An 18,836-nucleotide genomic window follows, 5' to 3' on the forward strand; every position below is an offset into this window, starting at 1 on the left:
TCTTTCTGGTTTCCTTCAGACAGACTTTCTGTAATCCTACAAACTCTGAAGGCTCATTTGTTTAAATGAGTCCAGGTTTCAAAAAACAACTTAAAACCACCTTAAACCTCAACATCTAAATTCTGACTAGAACCAGATCCTGCTAAGGACTTCACTCCTGAACACAACGACAGTTTTCCCTGGGATTCTTGGTGACTTTCATTTAAGCCAAATTTGAGTCTCTGACCAACACAGAGTTTTTACTAGAGCTTGTTAAAACTGCAATTTAAACTAGCTAAATTTCTTTTAGCCCAATGATATCCTGGCACAAGAGTTAACTGTAATACTCGACAGACTCTAAGGACTCAGAAAATGTATTATATACCCCACACTGTGACTGATTATGAGCTGAAATTTGAAGTCCAGGCTGCAGCCAGATACATTTTAGTCAACCATTTTTGAGAAATCTAGAAAAAAGCTCCAAAATTTGTCAATATTCCAAAAAAACTTACATTTTGAATTTTATCTAAAAAAGGTTAAACTTCTGAAACAGAAAATGTACAAAAGTTGAAATTTTGACTTTTGAAACTACTAGAAATTTTCTGACATTAAACTCAAAATTTAATGTTTTTCAAGCAAATTTTCCACGTTTCAAACTCAAATTTCCATTTTTCTTGAAAATGATTTTTTTTTTTTACTTGAATGTACATTTTTTCTGTACAATCCCCCTAACATGCCTCCGTCTTCACATTTCAATATGGCCGCTCCTCGCATCAACAGCAGTAAGCTGTGATGGAAACATGTTAGTCATGGTAATAAAGTTAATATAGACTTTGATTACATTAAAAATTAAATTTTAACTTGGAGAGGTGAATTTATTTTGTTTAGAGATAAACATGGAGCAAACTGTGAATATTTGTATTCATGGGTAAAACTGCGACATCTAGCGGCCACATCCGGAAACGTCAGCCAACCGCAAACCAGTTTTTTTTTTTCTTCTTCTCTGCAGCAGATCTGATTCTGGTTCCGACCGCAGCTCCGACAGAACCCCTGGCAGCCTGGCAGCCGTGAGCCCTTCCCCGCACACCGCCAGGACATGAAGCGGCCGTGAAGGCGCCGTTTTCCCGCTGAACATCCAGAGAGCATCCGCAGCTGATTCCCCTGAGAGACCGGAGCGGAGGCGGAGGGAGAGCACTGCAGCAGACATGCCGGGCCTCATCATCACGCTCATCGGTCAGTCTCTGTCTCTTAATAGTTTGGCCAAAAACAGGAAATAATCTGGTTTATTATTACTACTATTACAAGAAAAATACAAAAATGCGGCAGGAAAATCTTTAAAAAGCACAACAGAGAACCGTAAAATGTCTGCTGAGCATCAAATGCGGGTAACTTTACATTTTAAAATCTTAATGTTGATGCTGCAGAACAAATTATTGTGTTGTTATAAACGAGGAGGGTGTAGCCTGCAGTGTTTTAATACAGTGGACGGAACACACACTGCAGTATCATGCAAGTTTTAACTGTTGCACTAAAGAGCATCAGTGGTGCAGCATTAACCATAAATGACGCATGTTTTTAGATCAAACTCATTTACATTTAGTAGCCTCTCTAAAAAATGTCCCATCTGTGGGGAATATTTACTGTTGGTGTGTTTCTGCTCTTCCTGTCTGGTTTACCGTTGCACCTTATTAATTAAGAGAAAGAATCCATCCTTTCTGCTAAAATCCTGCAGCTTGATTCAAATTTTCACTTTGTTTTCACTACCTACCCAGTAAATTCTCAGTTTAACTGAACCCAGTCCTCATATATATTGATGATTTGATCTAAAATGTTTACATTTTTTGTTCACATTGCTGATTTGTGAGCAAATAAATTGCTGATTTTGCAAAATTGATGCTTCAAGTTGCTTCAAGTTCAAGTTTTATGTTGCTATTGAGATTAGTAATTCTTAAGCTGCGTTCACACCAGCCCTGCTTAATCTGCTTCAATTTGTTTAAATCTGGTTCATTTGGGAAGCGAACTACAGCGTGGGGCATTCTGGGTAAATACAAACAAAACTAATGCGGTAAGCTAGCGATACTCTACTCTGTTTTTGTTTACATTTTGTGAAGTTGCGCCGTTTTCCAGTTGTAATTGGAATTAGAACATTTTGACTTTCCCAGTCGGATAATTCAACTGGAACGGCCCTCAAAGACGGATTTCCTACTGGGAAACAAGGTCCTCACGTTTCAAGATGGCCGCTCCTCGCATCATTGGTAGCCAGCTAATGGTGGAAACGCGTTTATCTTCTAAGTGTGTCTAATATCAATGCTACATGTTACGCCTGCAACTCTAGACTTAAACTAAAAGTGGTATTTGCTTGTGGAAAGTAAAGTTCAAAATTATGTTTGGAAGAGCCATTGCAAACAATGTTTATGGGTGCTGCCATGTTGAAATGCTACTGTTTTATTTTATTACTATTATTATTGAGAGACAGTATACCATATAATAGTAGCAACAACATCAACCAGGGGTTATTATAACATCATGTACAGAGATTGAAGTTATATCATAAACAGAATGAGATAAACTGATAATAATTAAGTAGATCAGTTTTTAAAAGTCACATAGAAAGAGATTTTCTGTTGAATTTTTATTTGTGAATAAAAACTATGCTAAAAATACAATCAAGTAAAGTAAAAATCAATTGAATAGTTGTGAAAACCAACTACAATATTATTCTAATAAGGAATTCCACATTCTTCTTTTCAGGAGGTTGAACTAAGTAATGCAAGACTTTAGTGGTTTTGAAGCATTGACTTTAAAAGCAGTAGAACCTAAAGTTGTTGAGTTCTTCCCAAACATTTTCCTGTCCTGTTGGAATTCTGTTTCCAAAGTTTGTTACAAAACTAAACTAAAATGGTTAAATCACTGTCATAAATGTGTTTAACATTTTGGAAACGCCTGATTAGGGCCTGAAGGAGATAATGGGATGAATTCTTCTGGCAGATTTGGGAGTAATCTGGGGGAGGGTTACAGAACCCAATAATCTGGTCTGAGACAGGGAACCAATCCCACAGAACAACATGTCAGTTTGGATTATTTAGCCGGTCATAACAGACAAAAATGGGGATTAGTTTCTCAAACTCATATTTTTACCAAACATTTATAAATGTCAGACGTCCACACTAAATATTTAATTAGCAAACTAAGTATTTAGTTTACAAATGAAAGATTTAGCTGGCAACCTAAAAATAAAATATTTGGCGGCAAACAATTTCTGATTTTTTTTTAATCTCTACTATCAGCATTCTGCATCTCTTATAAAGCTTGGATGTATGAGTGAATATAGTTTTGAGCTAATTATTTAGCTTGCTAGGTCCTAGCTAAGTATTTAGTTAGGAAGCTAAATATTATGGTGTCAAGCTAAATTTTTGGTTGGCAAGCTAAATATATAATTTGCTAACTAAATAGTTTAAATATTCAACTTGAAGTTTAAGAGCTGAAAAGAAAGTGTTGTATCATCAGGCTAAATATTTAGTTGGGAAGCTAATTATATAGCTTGCTAGCTAAATATTGTAAATATTTATCTTTGGGTTAAAGCACTCCAAACAAAATGTTTTAACAAGATAAATGTTTAGTTAAGAAATTAAATATTTTGTTAAACTAATTAATCAGATAAAAAGCTAAATATATAGCTTGCTAGCTAAATTATCTAAATATTTAGCTCCAACGTAAATATTTAGTTTTGACCGATTACAGTTTGGGAGCCTCCTATTGATGCAACCATCAAAAATAGGCAGATTTACATCCATCCATCCATCCAACCATCCATCCAGCCATCCATCCATCCACCCATCCATCCATCCAGCCATCCATCCATCCGTCCATCCAACCATCCATCCATCCATCCGTCCATCCTTCCAACCGTCCGTCTGTCCGTCCATCCATCCATCCATCCATCCATCCATCCATCCATCCATCCAACCATCCATCCATCCATCCGTCCGTCCATCCAACTATCCATCCATCCATCCATCCATCCAAACGGGCGAGAGGCGGAGTCACCCTGGACAGGTCGGCGGTCCATCGCAGGTCAACACAGAGACAAGCAGGACAAACAACCATGCACACACACACTCACACCTAAGGAGAATTTAGAGACCAATTAAAATAACAGTCATTTTTTTGGACTGTGGGAGGAAGCCGGAGAACCTGGAGAACCCAGAGAGAACCCACCATGAACAGGCAGAACACGCAACCTCCATGCAGAAAGACCCAAGGCCAGGAATCGAACCCAGGACCTTCTTGCTGCAAGGCAGCAGTGCTCTGCTGTTATATTTTAGGATAAGATCATTTTATTAGTTTTATCTTGGAAGCAGGGGCCAAACTGCAACACAACAACAAAAAGCCCATCCAAAAGGACAGTAACCATCAATAAATACATAAAAACATTAAATTTTAATTCTAATTCAATTACTAACCAGTTTAAGAAAACTCTTGGATAATTTTCACCCTCAGGTGCTGTGGTTCTGGTGTTGGACCTGAGAGGATAACGTGTCAGACATGTTGGACATGATGGTGTAATCAGCTCAGACAGCCGTCTGTGTTCCCAGACAGAGACCGACTTCAGATGCTGAGCTGTGACCACAGATATAAGATTAATGATTAAGCTTATGGGCACAACTTGTAGAAACCTTCACAACGCTTTGGTTTCCCTCCAGCCTTGGCCCAGGACAACAGACCCACTTGTCCCGGCCCTGTCAGCGGCCGTGTGTGTGTGTGTGTGTGCAACCTTTACATATTTACATCTCTGACCCACTAGGTCGACTTTATAACAGACAAACTGAAGTTCACTATATTTATTCTAACACAAGATAAAATGAAGTTGGTGGTTAACTTCAGCCCAGGTACATTAAATAAAATATAATACATAACTCTAAAAACGCTGCAGAGCAATAGCTTCCAATTAGCACATCGTTAACATCAGTTAGCAACAGTTAACAGTTGTATTAATATTACAATAATAAGTTTTAAAAATATACAGAAAATGGCAAAATGACTCATGAAACACTATGATTAAATCTCTATAAGATATTTGTTAAAGCATAACACTTAAAAAAAAAACAAAAAAAACAGATGATCCTAATACATATCGCTGTTACTGAGGCAACAGAAAAAGGGGGCGGAGCTGTCGGTTATTAGTTTCTATGGTAACCACCAACTGTCAATAGCAGTAACCATAAATGTCTGGAGAAGCAACTAAACGAAATGAATTCAGAGAATAAATAAAGACATTTTGACACAATTCACATCTTTAATATTTTTAAATAAAACTCCGTTACATATAAATATTAAACAAGGCCAAAATGTCAGGTTTTGACGCAGTGAATTAGTTCTTCAGGTGTATTTTTGTCTCTCCGTCCCTCAGCTCTCCTGTCCGGCTCTGAAGCTTTCGGACGGGGCTCGACCCAACGGGTTATCCCGCTCGGTCCTCCGCCGGCTCCTCTGCTTCCGGGTGAGGTACAAGCCCAGTCGCGTTTCATCCAGGAATTAGTCAGAACCAAGCGCCACTCGGCCCGCGAGTTAGTCCGCGCCCAGCCTCACCTGGTTCATGACATGGGCTGGCCGGAGATCCACGAAACATCCGGGTCACAAAGCAAACAGGAGCCGTTGAATTCCTCCGCCGTGAGCCCGACGTCCGCCATGAACCAGGAAGTAGCCAGGACCCTCGCTGCCGTGGATAAAAGCCTGGATGTGGAAGAAGTGATGGAGGTAAGGATTCAAAACAAATATATAAATGATTTAAAACTGCAGTATGTAACTTATATTTAAAAAAAATGTTTTTTACATTCTTATTATAACACGATGACAGTATAACATGAGATAATCTGTGAAAAAATCTAGCTAATATTTATTCTCACATTGCTCCCAGTGCAAACTAGAAACAACTAATCAGAGCCAGGAGGCGGGTTTTAGCGCTGACAATCACTCTCATGCTTATGCCTGTCACTATAACAAATGCTGGACTTGTCCCAGAAGTTATGGTGATAAACAATAATATTGTTGTTTTGAGACCATTTCCAGTAATATAATCCTAAGAGCATAATAATACAGGAACACATTATTAAATTCTAATGAACATTAAACACTGGAACTTGACCTTTTTTTGAAGGATAATTATGTTTCCAGAGACTTCATAATGAATTTTATTTATTTATTTCAGCAATATTTAACATGTTTTCCAGTTAGAATTTAAAGTTTATTGATCTTTAAGAATGTTTTCTTGCATTAAATGTTTTGAAAATGGTCACAAAACAACAATATTGCGCTCTGCAGATCATCTCCAGGTTTCATTTTGTTAGTGGACTGATCGTGTTTTTGCCCTCCTGCGTAGTTAATGCGCCAAATTTTCAAATGTGCATACTCCTGCATATTTTCCGTCCATATTTTCCGATGAGGTTCGTTTATTATATTAAAAGCACAATGTCTGTAGTTAAAGTTTAACATGTTAAAACATTCATTTGACAGAGGATTCTTATCGTTTAAGACAGTTTAATTTAATCCTCCTGGAAGCTACCTGATGTGTCCCATGTTTCAGCGGATGGTCCACCTGGCGGTGCCGCTGGGTCTGGACGGCGCCGAGGGACACCTGGAGCTCACGGAGCCAGAGGCAGAGCGCCGCGGCGGGCTCGGAGCCGGCGACGCCTCCCAGGAGGCGTCCGGCTTCGACGGGACAGACACGGAGGACAGAGAGCACGGAGACGACGGAGGAGAGGATCAGGACAGGAGAGGAGGAGGAGGGGAGGACGAGTGGGAGAGGTACGCAGCGGAGGACAGAGAGAGACGTGGGGAGGAGGATGAAACGGGACGAGAGATGGACGAACGCGGCGTCTCAGAAGCCGTGGAGGTCAATCACACGACTCCAGATCTCTACGCTCTGATCGGTTAGTAACGCTCCTGCTGCTTCACGCCAAATATTTACCCAGAAACCAACATGGAGAAGTTTCTGAAGTTTCTGATGCTGCAGCATTGTCCAGATTGTAGGAGATTATCTCTGTTCTGTCTGATGGTCACTAGGCTCCACTTAGACTTGATTTGGACTCGCCCACCAAATACATGAAATTTGACTTGGATTTGCTCCTAAAGACTCGAGATTTGACTTGGACTCATCCTGAAAACCTCTAGACTGAACTTACACTCATCCTTCAAGGACTTTTTTGTTGTTGTTGTCAAACAGTTTTATTGAGGAATCAGACAAGAGAATTGAAACATCAACAATACACAATTGTCCTTCAAGGACTTTTAATTTGACTAGAGTCTTTGGATTCTCACCTTCAGAGATGTTTGTCTTGACTTTCTCATCCTTAAATACTCTAGATTTAGGCTTAACCTTCGAAACGTGAGATTTGACTTTCACTCACAACCGACTGTAGATTGTACTTGGACTCGCCCTTCAATGACTTTGTCTTTCCCATTTTAAAGAACGGCTGGGAGAAATGGTCAGTTTTGACAGGAATCAGTCAGACCTTAATGTTCTGAATCAGCACTATCAACAGATGTGATTTTCCATAAGAATGTTATAAATAGTTTCAAACTGCAACTGCATTTAAAGGGAAACCAGAAACGTGTTTTTGACACGCATGTTTTTGAAACAGACTACAGGTCTTTGTTTCATCCGTCCAAGGAGCCCAGCAGGTCCTTCCTGTCTGAAGAGCTCAATTTCAGGCCGCAAGAGCACCGCGGTCCCTCAGTCTTGGAGGTAAAGACAGAGAAATGTGTCTTTTGCTTTTTGTTTGTTTTTTATTGCAATTAACAATAATAAATCTTTTAGACGCATTGCAGCATGATGTCACTTGTGCAAGATCGTCTTCCTGCTGGAGGGCAATAAGCTGCTAGCCTTTGATGACTAGCTTTGGTTATCAACATAATGCGCTAAATCTAAAATGTGCCCAATGATATATAAAAGAAAAAGGGACGAGTAGCTTTTCTGCTAATTGTCGACAGTACAAGAAGTAGTTGACAAGATCAGGAAAAAGCTTTAAAAAAGATAAAGAAAAATAGAGAGGGAGGTGGAAGTAGGTCAGCTATGCTAGCTTGACTCTGACAACCGTAATATGCTGTAAAAACGATTGCTATAAAAAACCAGCCTACTCTGCTTTATGCCCAGGTTTGCTCAATTCTACAGTTAGGAAAATCCTTCTGAGGGCCGAAAATGGCCCCCGGGCCACACTTTGGACACACCTGTTCTAGCATCTTAGAAAGTGTCAAATCATGGTTGCTTATAGAACTTTCACCGATAAATCAACTAAAACATGAACTGTGTCATCGTCTCACACCATCCATTTCCAGTTGAGTCCTTCAGAGAAAGATCTGTGGACAGCAGAGAAGGACGAAGACGTTCAGTCCAGCGGCTACGGCGTCCTTCGCTCCTCGGTCGCCGCAGCTCAGACCTCACCGACACCTCCTGCTGATCCAACCCTTTCTGTAGACTCTGACGGTACAGCGACACCAGAGACCGACACCGGAACCGACTTTGGACTTCTGGGAAGTTATACAAAAGGTAGAATTTAAAGTATTTTCTCTTTGCTTTTGTTACTTTTTCTACATGTAAATGTTTCAGATGGTAGTGGGCAAACTTTAGCTAATCTGCTAGTAGCAGGGTTAATTTTTCATTTAACTAACTTTGAAAACATTAAGCGCGCTTCCCCTAAATTCACTTTTCTGGATAAATTCTAAAGCATTAATTTACATGGATGCTCTGTAAACTTCGAGTTGAATAAACTTAGTTTGAGGCTAAGTATTTAGCTGCTCAGAGTTAAATGTTTTGAATAGAATAGAATAGAATAGAATAGAATAGAATAGAATAGAATAGAATAGAATAGAATAGAATAGAAGTACTTTATTCATCCCAGCAGGGAAATTACTTCGCAGTTACAGCATAGAGACAAGACACAATAACAACCACCACTGAGTAGTAGTTGTAGATAAAATAAAAATAAAATATAAAATGCTATAAATTGTACAAATATAACATGCTGTCAATATAAAAGCAGCTTAGAGCAGTCCTTGCAAGGATTCAAAAAATGCAGATACAGTATGTATATGTAAATATATGTACAGCAGTGTGCCACAGTGCAGTTGTGCAAAATCGGACTGATTAGTGCAGAACAATGATTTATCTTTTATTGTACAGTGAGATGGCATGTGGCAGGAAGGATTTCCTGTATCTGTCCCTACGACAGCGGAGCTGGAGCAGCCTATGTGAGAAGGTGCTCCGCTGTCTGTCCACTATGTGGTGGAGAGGGGGCTGTTTATTGTCCATCATAGACAGAACCTTCTTCAGTGTCCTCCTCTCCACCACAGTTTCCAGGGACTCCAGCCTTAGTCTCAGTACAGAGCCAGCTTTCCTGATGATTTTGTCCAGTCTATTAGAGTCGCTGGCTCTGATGCTGCTTCCCCAACACACAGCAGCAAAGAAGATGGCACCATCAACAACACTGTGATAAAAGGTCTCCAACATCTTGCTGCACACATTGAAGGATCTCAGCTTCCTTAAAAAGTAGAGTCTGCTCATCCCCTTCCTGCACACAGCGTCAGTGTTAGATGCCCAGTCCAGTCTGTTGCCGATTACAACTCCCAGGTATTTGTAATCCTCCACCTCCTCCACCACTTCCCCTTTGACCTTTAGTGGCCGTGAAGGTATCTTCTTCCTTCTGAAGTCAATCACCATCTCTCTGGTCTTACTAATGTTGAGCCTCAGGTGATTCTGGTCAGACCACTCCACAAAGCCGTCCACCAGTGTCCTGTACTCCCCCTCCCCTCCATCCCCTATACACCCGACAACCGCTGAGTCATCAGAAAACTTCTGTAGGTGACATGACTCAGGGTTGTACTGGAAATCAGTGGTGTACAGGGTGAAGAGAAAGGGAGAAAGCACAGTTCCCTGTGGAGCTCCTACGTCACTGACCACCACACCAGACAGGACACTGCCCAGACGGACAAACTGTGGCCTGCCTGTCAAGTAGTCAGTCACCCAGGAGATCACTGAGTCGTTGACACCCATCCTCCGCAGCTTCTCACCCAGCAGCAGAGGCTAATTGAGCCTTGAGGAACACCAAAACATCATATCTAGCTTCAAATGAAACATTTAACTTGCTACCTAAATATTTGGTTTGAAAGTATGACATTTGTAAATTAATAAATTACATGGTGAAAATATGATGCTGAAAAATAAAATCCAAATGATTGCTTATAATTGTTTTTTTAGAAAAGGTAATTCAAGAGTTAAATGTTTTGAATAAAAGTTTCCCAAGAACTGAGCCTTGAGGAACACCAAAGCAGTGCCACTTTGCTACATTAAGAGTTTCAGCTGCTTGTTTCTTATCTCTGGTTTGACTTCAGATGAGGAGAAGGGTGCAGGTCTGCCACACGCAGGAGTAATTACCCAGAATCCCACAGCTCCAGAGGTTGGGTTGGCACCCAGCAGACGACCTCTGCAGCCCAGTTTGGAGCAGGAGGAACACGGGGAAGAACGGGAACATGACCTAAAAGGTTAGCATTCATCGACTCTTTTTCAGTTTGGAATGACGTAAAGTAAACTTTGTACTTATTTATTGTTTTCTATCAGAAGACAGAAGTGAGGAGTTGGAGGATGAGAGGAAGGAGAGAGAAGGAAGCAGATTCAGAGGAATCATCCCGCTGACCACAGACCCGTCCCATACGGCTGGATTCACGGCGACCGGGTTTGATCCAGGACTGGAGGAGCCGCGGCAGGTTGGTTGGTTCAAAGCCGACGATTCAACCGGAAACAGAAGAACACTTAAAAACATCTCCACTGTGATTGTTCAGGTGGTTTGTGTGAACTGGAACGAGCTGACCGGACGGGGTTATGTCGTCCTCAACATGACGAAGAACATGAACTGTGTAAGTGTCAAAATCCAAAATCATCCAAGTTTGGTACTGATCAATGATCTGTAAACCTGCGGAGCACGCATCAGCTCTTAAAGGAGCAGTGTTACGTGTTTTCCAGGCACATGGTGCCATTTTATGGCACCATCAAGTCACTATGTTACCTTTAGTTGTTATAAAAATGCTACATTTGTCAAATATGACTTAAAAATATTTTTTCTTCCTGATTTTATGCTTTGAAATTAGGCCTCCTGCTCTTTCTTAAGCTCCGCTTTCAGGAAGTCATTCCAACATGGCTCCTCTATTAACCCTTCAACGTCTTTACCACTGAGCAGCAGCTCTTATAATGAGAGCAGCAGCTGTTTGCTAATTGCTGCTGGCTAGTCTGAAGGAGCTGAGTGGGGGAGGAGCTGCACCTTGAAGGCGGAGCTAGATCCACCCAGGCGTTATGCTCAGCTAAATGGTTGCCATGGGGATTAAAGGATTTCTCAAACAGGCAAGAAAGAATGAAATACTTCAGGAATGTTTTTGATTAGGGAAAAACATGATAACATGTAAAGCTAAAAAAGTGGATTTTACATGATACTGTCCCTTTAACAACTGGCTTAAAAAGAAAAAAGTGTCAACTAATGTTGTAAATACAGATGTACTAACAAATGCTGGACTCAGCTGAGTATTTTTATGTAATACATTTATTTTCTTTCAGATTTACACTAAAAATACTCGTGATGAGTTTAGATCTATTTTTTTGTCTTCAGGTTTTAAACTATTGTTTTTTTTTCTTATTATTTCTCCATAAATTTCAGATGAAAACATGTTGTACATATGCTCTAAAACGTTTTATGTTATTCCTTATTTCAAAACCTAAAATGCAGATATAAAATCAGATTTGTTTTTGACAACACATTTTTAGAAGTAGATATTTACCAAAGATTTTAAGTTGTCTTTTGTAGTTTTAAAGGCCTTGTAATATTTGCAGCTCTAAACAAGTTGTATGTAGCTGGACTGAGTGCAAACATGGCTCTTATTATCACAAACGTAGCAGAGCATGTTGTAGTTTATTCACATACACTGTAAAAACACAAAATCTTTTTGTAAACCTAATTGTTTTGTAATACACTTTAATTAAGACAAAACTAACAAGTAACATTTCAACAAGATATGTTTTTGTGTCACAAATAGATCAATGATCCTCACTATTGCGTCGGTTGCCATGGAAGCAACAAAACCGCCGCTGCAGTGAATCACCGGTCGCCGTAGTAACGCGATGGATTTTAGAAAAGCATCACTTTTCATCAGTTTGAGTTTCCAGGTGGAAAACGTGTTTTGTTTGTGAGACAGGAGGAGTTTCGTGTCTGCGGCGGCGTCCAGCTGCTGAAGATCATGGAGCGGGAGTTTGCACGCAGAATGAACAGCCCTGAAGGATCATGGGTACTTTACCTCAGCAAGCCGACGCACCAGCAACACCAGCTGCTGATGAACGTTGCATCTGCACATGGTACACACATACCAGCCTCACAAAAGCTCAGCTCACCCGAAGCCTAACGGCCCTTCGTACTTCATCCGTAGCCGAACCGTCGACGCGCAGTCACATTGTTATGCTACATTTGTACGGAAGGCCAGAAAGGACGGAAATTAGCACTTTTACTATACCCCTGGCTAAAAATTCACGCAAAAATCACTGACTCGGGACTCTATAAAATATGGCAAAAATTCATTTTTTTACACCAGTGTCAGACCTTCTGAATGCCGAAAATCACAACTTTTTACACGTAGCGATGTTCAAAGCGACTTTCAATGACCCAAATAAATGCCGTAATTTTTAGTGGTTTTTTTGGTATAATATTTTGTGTAATTTTCTGCCGTAATGTAAGAATAGATCTTACAATGACATAAAAAGCGGAGTTCTCATGGGATTTCTGCCATATTTTACACAGTCCTAAATCATAAATCTACATTTTTAGGCAGACATGTAGTAAAATATGCTCTTTGCATTTGTGTCCATTCTGGTCTTCCATAGGGGACATCCTCCTCCCTGCATCCTCTATTTTGCTTTTAGAGAAACAGTCACAGAGCTATCGCCACACTTTTCTGCAGGCAGCCTCTTCTGTAAACACTGACACTATAATTTCTGTCCATGAATTTTTAACCATTCATCAATCTTAGAGAAGTTATCTAGTGAAGAATTGTACAAAGGTAAATAATTCCTCACTGCATCAGTTAAACATTTTGTATCACCTACAGATTAAAAACCTGATATGGAGGCAGAACAGAAACAATTTTTACCAGAATGGACACAAATTGCTACTTTTACGACATGTTTAAAAGTCATGTAAAAACGGCCATTTATGACTTAGGACACTGCAAAATATGGTGAAATTTACGGCATTTATTTGGCTCACTGAAGGCCTCTTTTTATTTGTGAAGATGTTCAAAGCAGAATTCAATGACCCAATTAAACGGAAGATCGTCTGATGACACCGTAAAAAGCAGCAACTGAACACATTCATGAAGACGATTAGGCCTGTCGCGATAAACGATAAATCGATTAATCGTACGATAAATTAAAACTATCGACGTCATTTCAATTATCGGCATTATCGTCTCTTCCGGCCTTTTTCTCTTTCTGTTGATGACACCGAATGAAAAAAGGCTCAACTCCAGTGCTCTCCACTGACCCTCCCTTCCTCATTTCCTTAGTGTAAAGCCCAGTGCACACTACACGATCTTAGAGCTGTCGGCCGATTGTCGGCCCACTTTTAAAACCTGAGAGACCACACATTAGCCGACAGAAATCCTAGGTATAACTGTTCGATCGGGTTCGTTCCTGCCGTGTGGTGTCCAACAATGGGCTCAAAATAATGGCTACAAGTTCAGTGAACTAATTTTAAAACCAGGTATTAATCAATGCTTTACTACAATCTACCTGCAATGCATGTGGCTAGTGTCAGAGTAGAGTCCTGACTGAATGAAAATCATTATAACCTATTTATGACACGTTAACGAAGAACAGCTGAAAAGTTACCGGGTAGCAATTTCTGCGGTAGCAATTTCGCTCCAACTCCTCCTCTTGTCATTTCTATATTCTTTGCATGTTGAATAAACATTAATGTTGTTTCCACGTCGGCTGGACTTCAGGTTGCGCCGTGTCAGCTGTTTGGGATTCCCCTCCGTAATTTCCCCTCAGAAAACACTGAGGAGAATCCAGGCTTTCTGATTGGCTGCCTGTCACATTCAACAGGCTGTGTTAAGATCCCAGTCGGGAAAAACCTGATTTAGATCAGAGCGGCAACGACGATCTACCGTAACACACCACACAATCTGAGAAAGACCAACTTTCTAAGATTGTTGTAAGGGGAAAAATAGGAGCAAAAATCATGTAGTGTGAATTATTGCATCAGGTAGTCGATGTGCCCATTTTCTCTATTTAAATCTAATTATTACTGAAGGGCAACATAATAAACAGACTTCATAATCTGCACTCTTTTGGTTGAATGCAGTATTTATTTACACTTTGCCTTTATGTTTAGTTTTTTTTTCCAAGTGAGTCTTTTGTTAATGGAGATTGAGAATCCATTTTATTTTTGTTTTTGGTTGTTTTGTTTATTTTGTTTATTAGCTCCAGTGTTAAATATTATTTTGAAAATAAAGTGTATCTATCTTTGGCAGGAAATCACATGCATTATTACGTCATTTCCATTAAATCAGTGTAAAAAGGTCTTCAGACAATATTATCGTTTATCGCAATAATTTTTTGAGACAATTAATCACTCAGCAAAATTTGCTATCGTGACAGGCCTAAAGACGATGATCAGGATTATCCATAATTTTCTTGTTTTTTTGTAAAATTCTTCTTTTAAATTTGTGAGTTGTTAGCCAGATGTCGCATGCTTACGTCAGTGAGAACGGATCTTGTTCAGTACGTATGAAGTATGTCGGGCCTTGAAGCATTCGGATGTCAGAGACACGTTGACTCTGTAAACGCTGCTGATCGTCACCTGATGTCTTTCAGGAGTCATTGCTACTCAGGAGGTGCTGGACATGTTGGGAGAGATCAACAAAGGCCTTGATAAGGTGAACATACAGGTTTTTTATCTGGTAAAAAGTTAATTCACAGCTTTGGTTTGTTCCCTGTCTAAGCAAATAGACTTTCTTGTAATTTTTCAAAGCTGTTTTGCTCTGACTGGTTTTCACTTCTTCAAAATCAACGGATATACTCTGCAGTCAGTTGTTTGTATTAAACTAGATGTCCTTACAGTGACATTTAACCGACAGCTACTATGCAAATATCTCGTTCTGCATGTTTTTGTTCTTCCATTTGGGTTTCATCTGCTTCCAAAAACTGTCCAAGCACCGTCGACTGTCCAAGCAGTGGGCTTTTAAAAAAACAATGGGCCATTTTTGGTGTCTGGAAAATGAGCCATTTCAAAACCCTCCCGATTGTTTAGTCACAATCAACACTCACTGCGCTGTTACCTAGCAACCCCAGTTGAGCTCAACCCATTACCTAGCAACTCAAGCGGTGCTCCAGCTCATTAGGTCAGCTGGTTTTACCGCTGTATGCACTGTACAATGGCTGCTGGAAAATACAAGTGTTTTGTTGTGGACTCACCATCCAGAAACCACTTGCTGCATTTTTGTTGTTTGTGCAGAAGGCTTCACTTCTGCTTTTCAAACATGTACGGTTGTATAATTGCGCTTCTGTTGGCATCCATTTTCACGTGCGAGTGTAAACGTTGAGGTGGTGGGCCAGGCCAGCAGCAGATTATTTGGATTTAAAGTGAGAAGACGCCAAAAAACAGCTGAAAATGGATCGACCTGAGCAGATTAAAATCTTATCATAGGAATTATTTTGTAAAAAATGCAATGAGCATGTTTTGAATAGACCATAGACCTCCTGTAGAAGGAAGTATAATAGGTCACCTTTAATTAAGAACGATGTGCTGCTGATCAAAGTTCTGTAAATATAACATGACAGTTTCTAGTTTTCTTTTTGTAAAAATTGTAGAACTGATTTCTCCCACTGTACGGTGTGTTGATATTGGTTTCGTTTGAATTCTGTGGGATAATAAAACGTTCTCTGACCCGTTTGTCAGGTGGGGATCCAGAACTACAGCGCAGCAACCAGCTGCCAGTCTCGGCCCAGTAAGACCCGCAGCGACTACGGAAAACTCTTCGTGGTTCTGGTCATCATCGGCTCCATCTGCATGGTCATCATCACGTCCGGCTTCATCTACATCTGCTGGCAGAGGCGGCTGCCGGGAATGAAGAGCATGGTAGGCCAAGAGTGATGTTTTAAATAGATGCATAAATTATTTTAAATATTCATATTATATATCTAGACCAGTGAGATAAGAGACTAAATCTGTTGGATTGTTATTATTTTTAGTGAGGAAACAATTAAAGAAAGACATTAAAAACAATCTTCAACTTTACTTGGTTCAGTTTAAAGGCTCAGAATAATAAAATCTGACCTTTCTGGCTTATTTTCGGTGTTTTATTGTTTCTTCTTTCCTCTCTTTTTAGACCACATAAAGATTGAAATGTGATAAAAGCTCTCAGTTGAGTCAGAAGTCTTTGCCTTATTAAGTAAATCTGCCTTATTCTGGTAGTTTCCTGCAGAGGAGCTTCACTCTGTGGAGAACGGTTACCACGACAACCCCACCCTGGATGTAACCAATGACAGCCAGGCTGAGATGCGGGAGAAGAAGCCGAGCACCAATGGGCTCACGGGGGCGGGAGAAGGGGGCGGGGACGACAGCAGTCGCTGGCAGGTGATTGGATGATGGATTTATACTATTTTTAACTACTTATTTCTATTTTTCTATCTAATGTTTGTTACTTTTATGAAAGAAAAGAGAGGAAAACATGATACTTTTGGGTCTAGTCCGCCAATTCGAAATCTCAAAAATATATTTTAATCATTAAATTAATAAAGCAACAAGACATAAACATAAAATATAACTGGTTAAAGAAAATTCTGAAAGTTGTAATTTTATCAAATTAAACACTGAGCCCAATGTTCTCCACAAATAATCTGGATGTTTTTGTTGTCAGAGGCCCATTATGGGATGTGTAAAGCGAATTATCTAAGGCTATAAATGTTGTAGATCTCAATATTTGTTCATATTTAACACTTGTCCTCATGCAAATAAACAGTGGAACCAGTACTTTTTCATCAATATCAATGAATACTTGACTTAAAACAAGCTCTTATATTGTGCTGAAAAGTTATTTGTATGTTAGTTTTGTCTTAATTCTAGTGTAAGAAGATATTCGCATTAGAACTAGACCATAAATTGTGGGTGTAAGAGAACGCCATAAAATTGGCTGAAAACCTGAAGTGAGAAATTTTAAAATTAAAATAGATATATTTCTGCAGAAAATTCAGACATACTGGATCATAGATCAATTAATATTTACCTCTACTACTGTTTTTATGTTGCAAACAGCAATCAGGATGCTTTCAACTGATTTTCTGTTCAATCTCTCATCTTTATTTTGCAGGCCTTCGTCAACCAGGCAGCAACTGAGGATGATGAAGAGGAGCAGGACACACATCTCTGATTGAGGAAGAGGAGATTTATTTTATTAGAAGAGTCTAGAAGAAAGATCACTGTGATGGCAGAGGGGAGGAAGGTAGCTGCGACTGGGAATATGAGGGTTGTAGCTGGAGGAGTCACTGAGGTCAAAATCAAACATTGAAGCTTCATCAATCGCTGCGAATTTATCCAGACCACATCAGAACCCTTCTGATTGGTGTGCCTTAAGCTCTCAGCTCTCCGGACTGAAGCTGCACGAAACGATTTCACAGTCCGCGACCAATCACCTCTCCACCTGCAAGCTTTAGTAGCTTTAGTAGCTTTAGTAGCTTTATCAGCTCAAATGTTTGATTACCTGCAACAGAATGCAGCTGTGTCTACGACGGCGTGTTCGGGCCAGAAAAAGAGGAAATTTCTTCCAAAAAACTCAGAAATTTTGACAAAAATCTCAGAAATTTTCTAGAAAAGTCAAAAGTTTGCTAGAAAAACTTTTAAGACAACTCTCAGAAAACAATCTAGAAAAAATATGTCAGTTTCTGAGTTTGAAAAGTTGAAAATTTGTTTTAAAAAAAACTCTGAGATGTTGAAATTAATCTCAGAAATTTTCTGGAAAAAAACATGAAAATTTCTGAGTTTCAAAAGTAAAAATATTTCAACTTCTGAAGCTCAGAAATTTCACATTTTTTCTAGAAATTTTCTGATCTTAACGTAAAATTTTCAGAGTTTTTAGAGAAAGAAAATGACTCCTGTCTATTTTTCGTCTACAATGGCTCTAAAGCGCTGCCATATGAATGGAACAGTTTAAAACAGCAAACCGTCTGTAAAGCTGTTGCTGTAGTGATACAGAAAGTAAACACTCCTGTTTGAATGCCAGGTTGTTTCAAATAATGTTATAAACTTTCTTCAGCTTTAATGTGACTTAAATTCAGTATGCACACTTTTAATAAAACTTTCCAGTGTTTAATATGTTTCTGTCCAAACCTCCCATGATTGCATGCAGTCAGATTAATCAGAAATAAGGTTCTGTGTGCTAATCTCTTATATTTTGCTGTTTGACGTTGTGTGTGCAATAACACTAGAGATCCACGACGATTTTACCAGACTAAACTCAACGTCTTGGAAAGGCCTAGTCAAAGGGCAGAAACGGCAACACCAAGATGAGTTATTAGTTGAATTGTGTGTCACATTAAAAGCATTAAAGGTTCATGACTGATCAAGTGAATTAAATCTCACTTTTACGTCAAACTTCTGGCATTTTAACAAGCGGATGCAGACTTTTAGATCCACTGTTATGTTGTAATTCTGCTGTATGTTGTTTTATTACAGTTACTACTCAAATGAATGTTATACTGAGAGTAAAATATTTGCTGCTAGCCAAGCATCGCTTTCACCAGCAGGAACGTCTCTTAAAGTGCGACAGCAGTG

At 39.6% G+C, this 18,836-nt stretch overlaps 1 protein-coding gene across 2 annotated transcripts; it reads left to right on the forward strand.

The window, feature by feature from the left end:
• Nucleotides 1-949: 949 nt before the first annotated feature.
• On the forward strand, nt 950-17,995 carry podxl2 (podocalyxin like 2). Of its 2 annotated transcripts, none has more exons than XM_005808546.2 (13): nt 950-1,212; nt 5,390-5,733; nt 6,560-6,905; nt 7,617-7,720; nt 8,311-8,521; nt 10,363-10,512; nt 10,589-10,734; nt 10,810-10,884; nt 12,211-12,367; nt 14,882-14,943; nt 15,966-16,145; nt 16,482-16,643; nt 17,377-17,995. In XM_005808546.2, exons 1-13 carry the CDS (start codon nt 1,185-1,187, stop codon nt 17,434-17,436), a joined length of 2,025 nt encoding a protein of 674 aa, XP_005808603.1. In that variant the 5' UTR covers nt 950-1,184; the 3' UTR covers nt 17,437-17,995. The 2 variants fall into 2 exon arrangements, with proteins under 2 accessions (XP_005808603.1, XP_023180270.1); XM_023324502.1 differs by having other exon boundaries at nt 6,563-6,905.
• The last annotated feature ends 841 nt before the right edge of the window (nt 17,996-18,836 follow it).

This window comes from Xiphophorus maculatus, chromosome 20 (assembly GCF_002775205.1).
Source record: "Xiphophorus maculatus strain JP 163 A chromosome 20, X_maculatus-5.0-male, whole genome shotgun sequence".
Taxonomy (NCBI): Eukaryota; Metazoa; Chordata; class Actinopteri; order Cyprinodontiformes; family Poeciliidae; genus Xiphophorus; species Xiphophorus maculatus.

Bases quoted from the DNA above. Each gene is read 5' to 3' on its own strand.
- podxl2 (XM_005808546.2), top strand. From the start codon at position 1,185: ATGCCGGGCCTCATCATCACGCTCATCG. The intron at 5,734-6,559 runs GTAAGGATTCAA...CCCATGTTTCAG, and splicing joins ATGTGGAAGAAGTGATGGAG to CGGATGGTCCACCTGGCGGT. The intron at 10,513-10,588 runs GTTAGCATTCAT...GTTTTCTATCAG, and splicing joins ACGGGAACATGACCTAAAAG to AAGACAGAAGTGAGGAGTTG.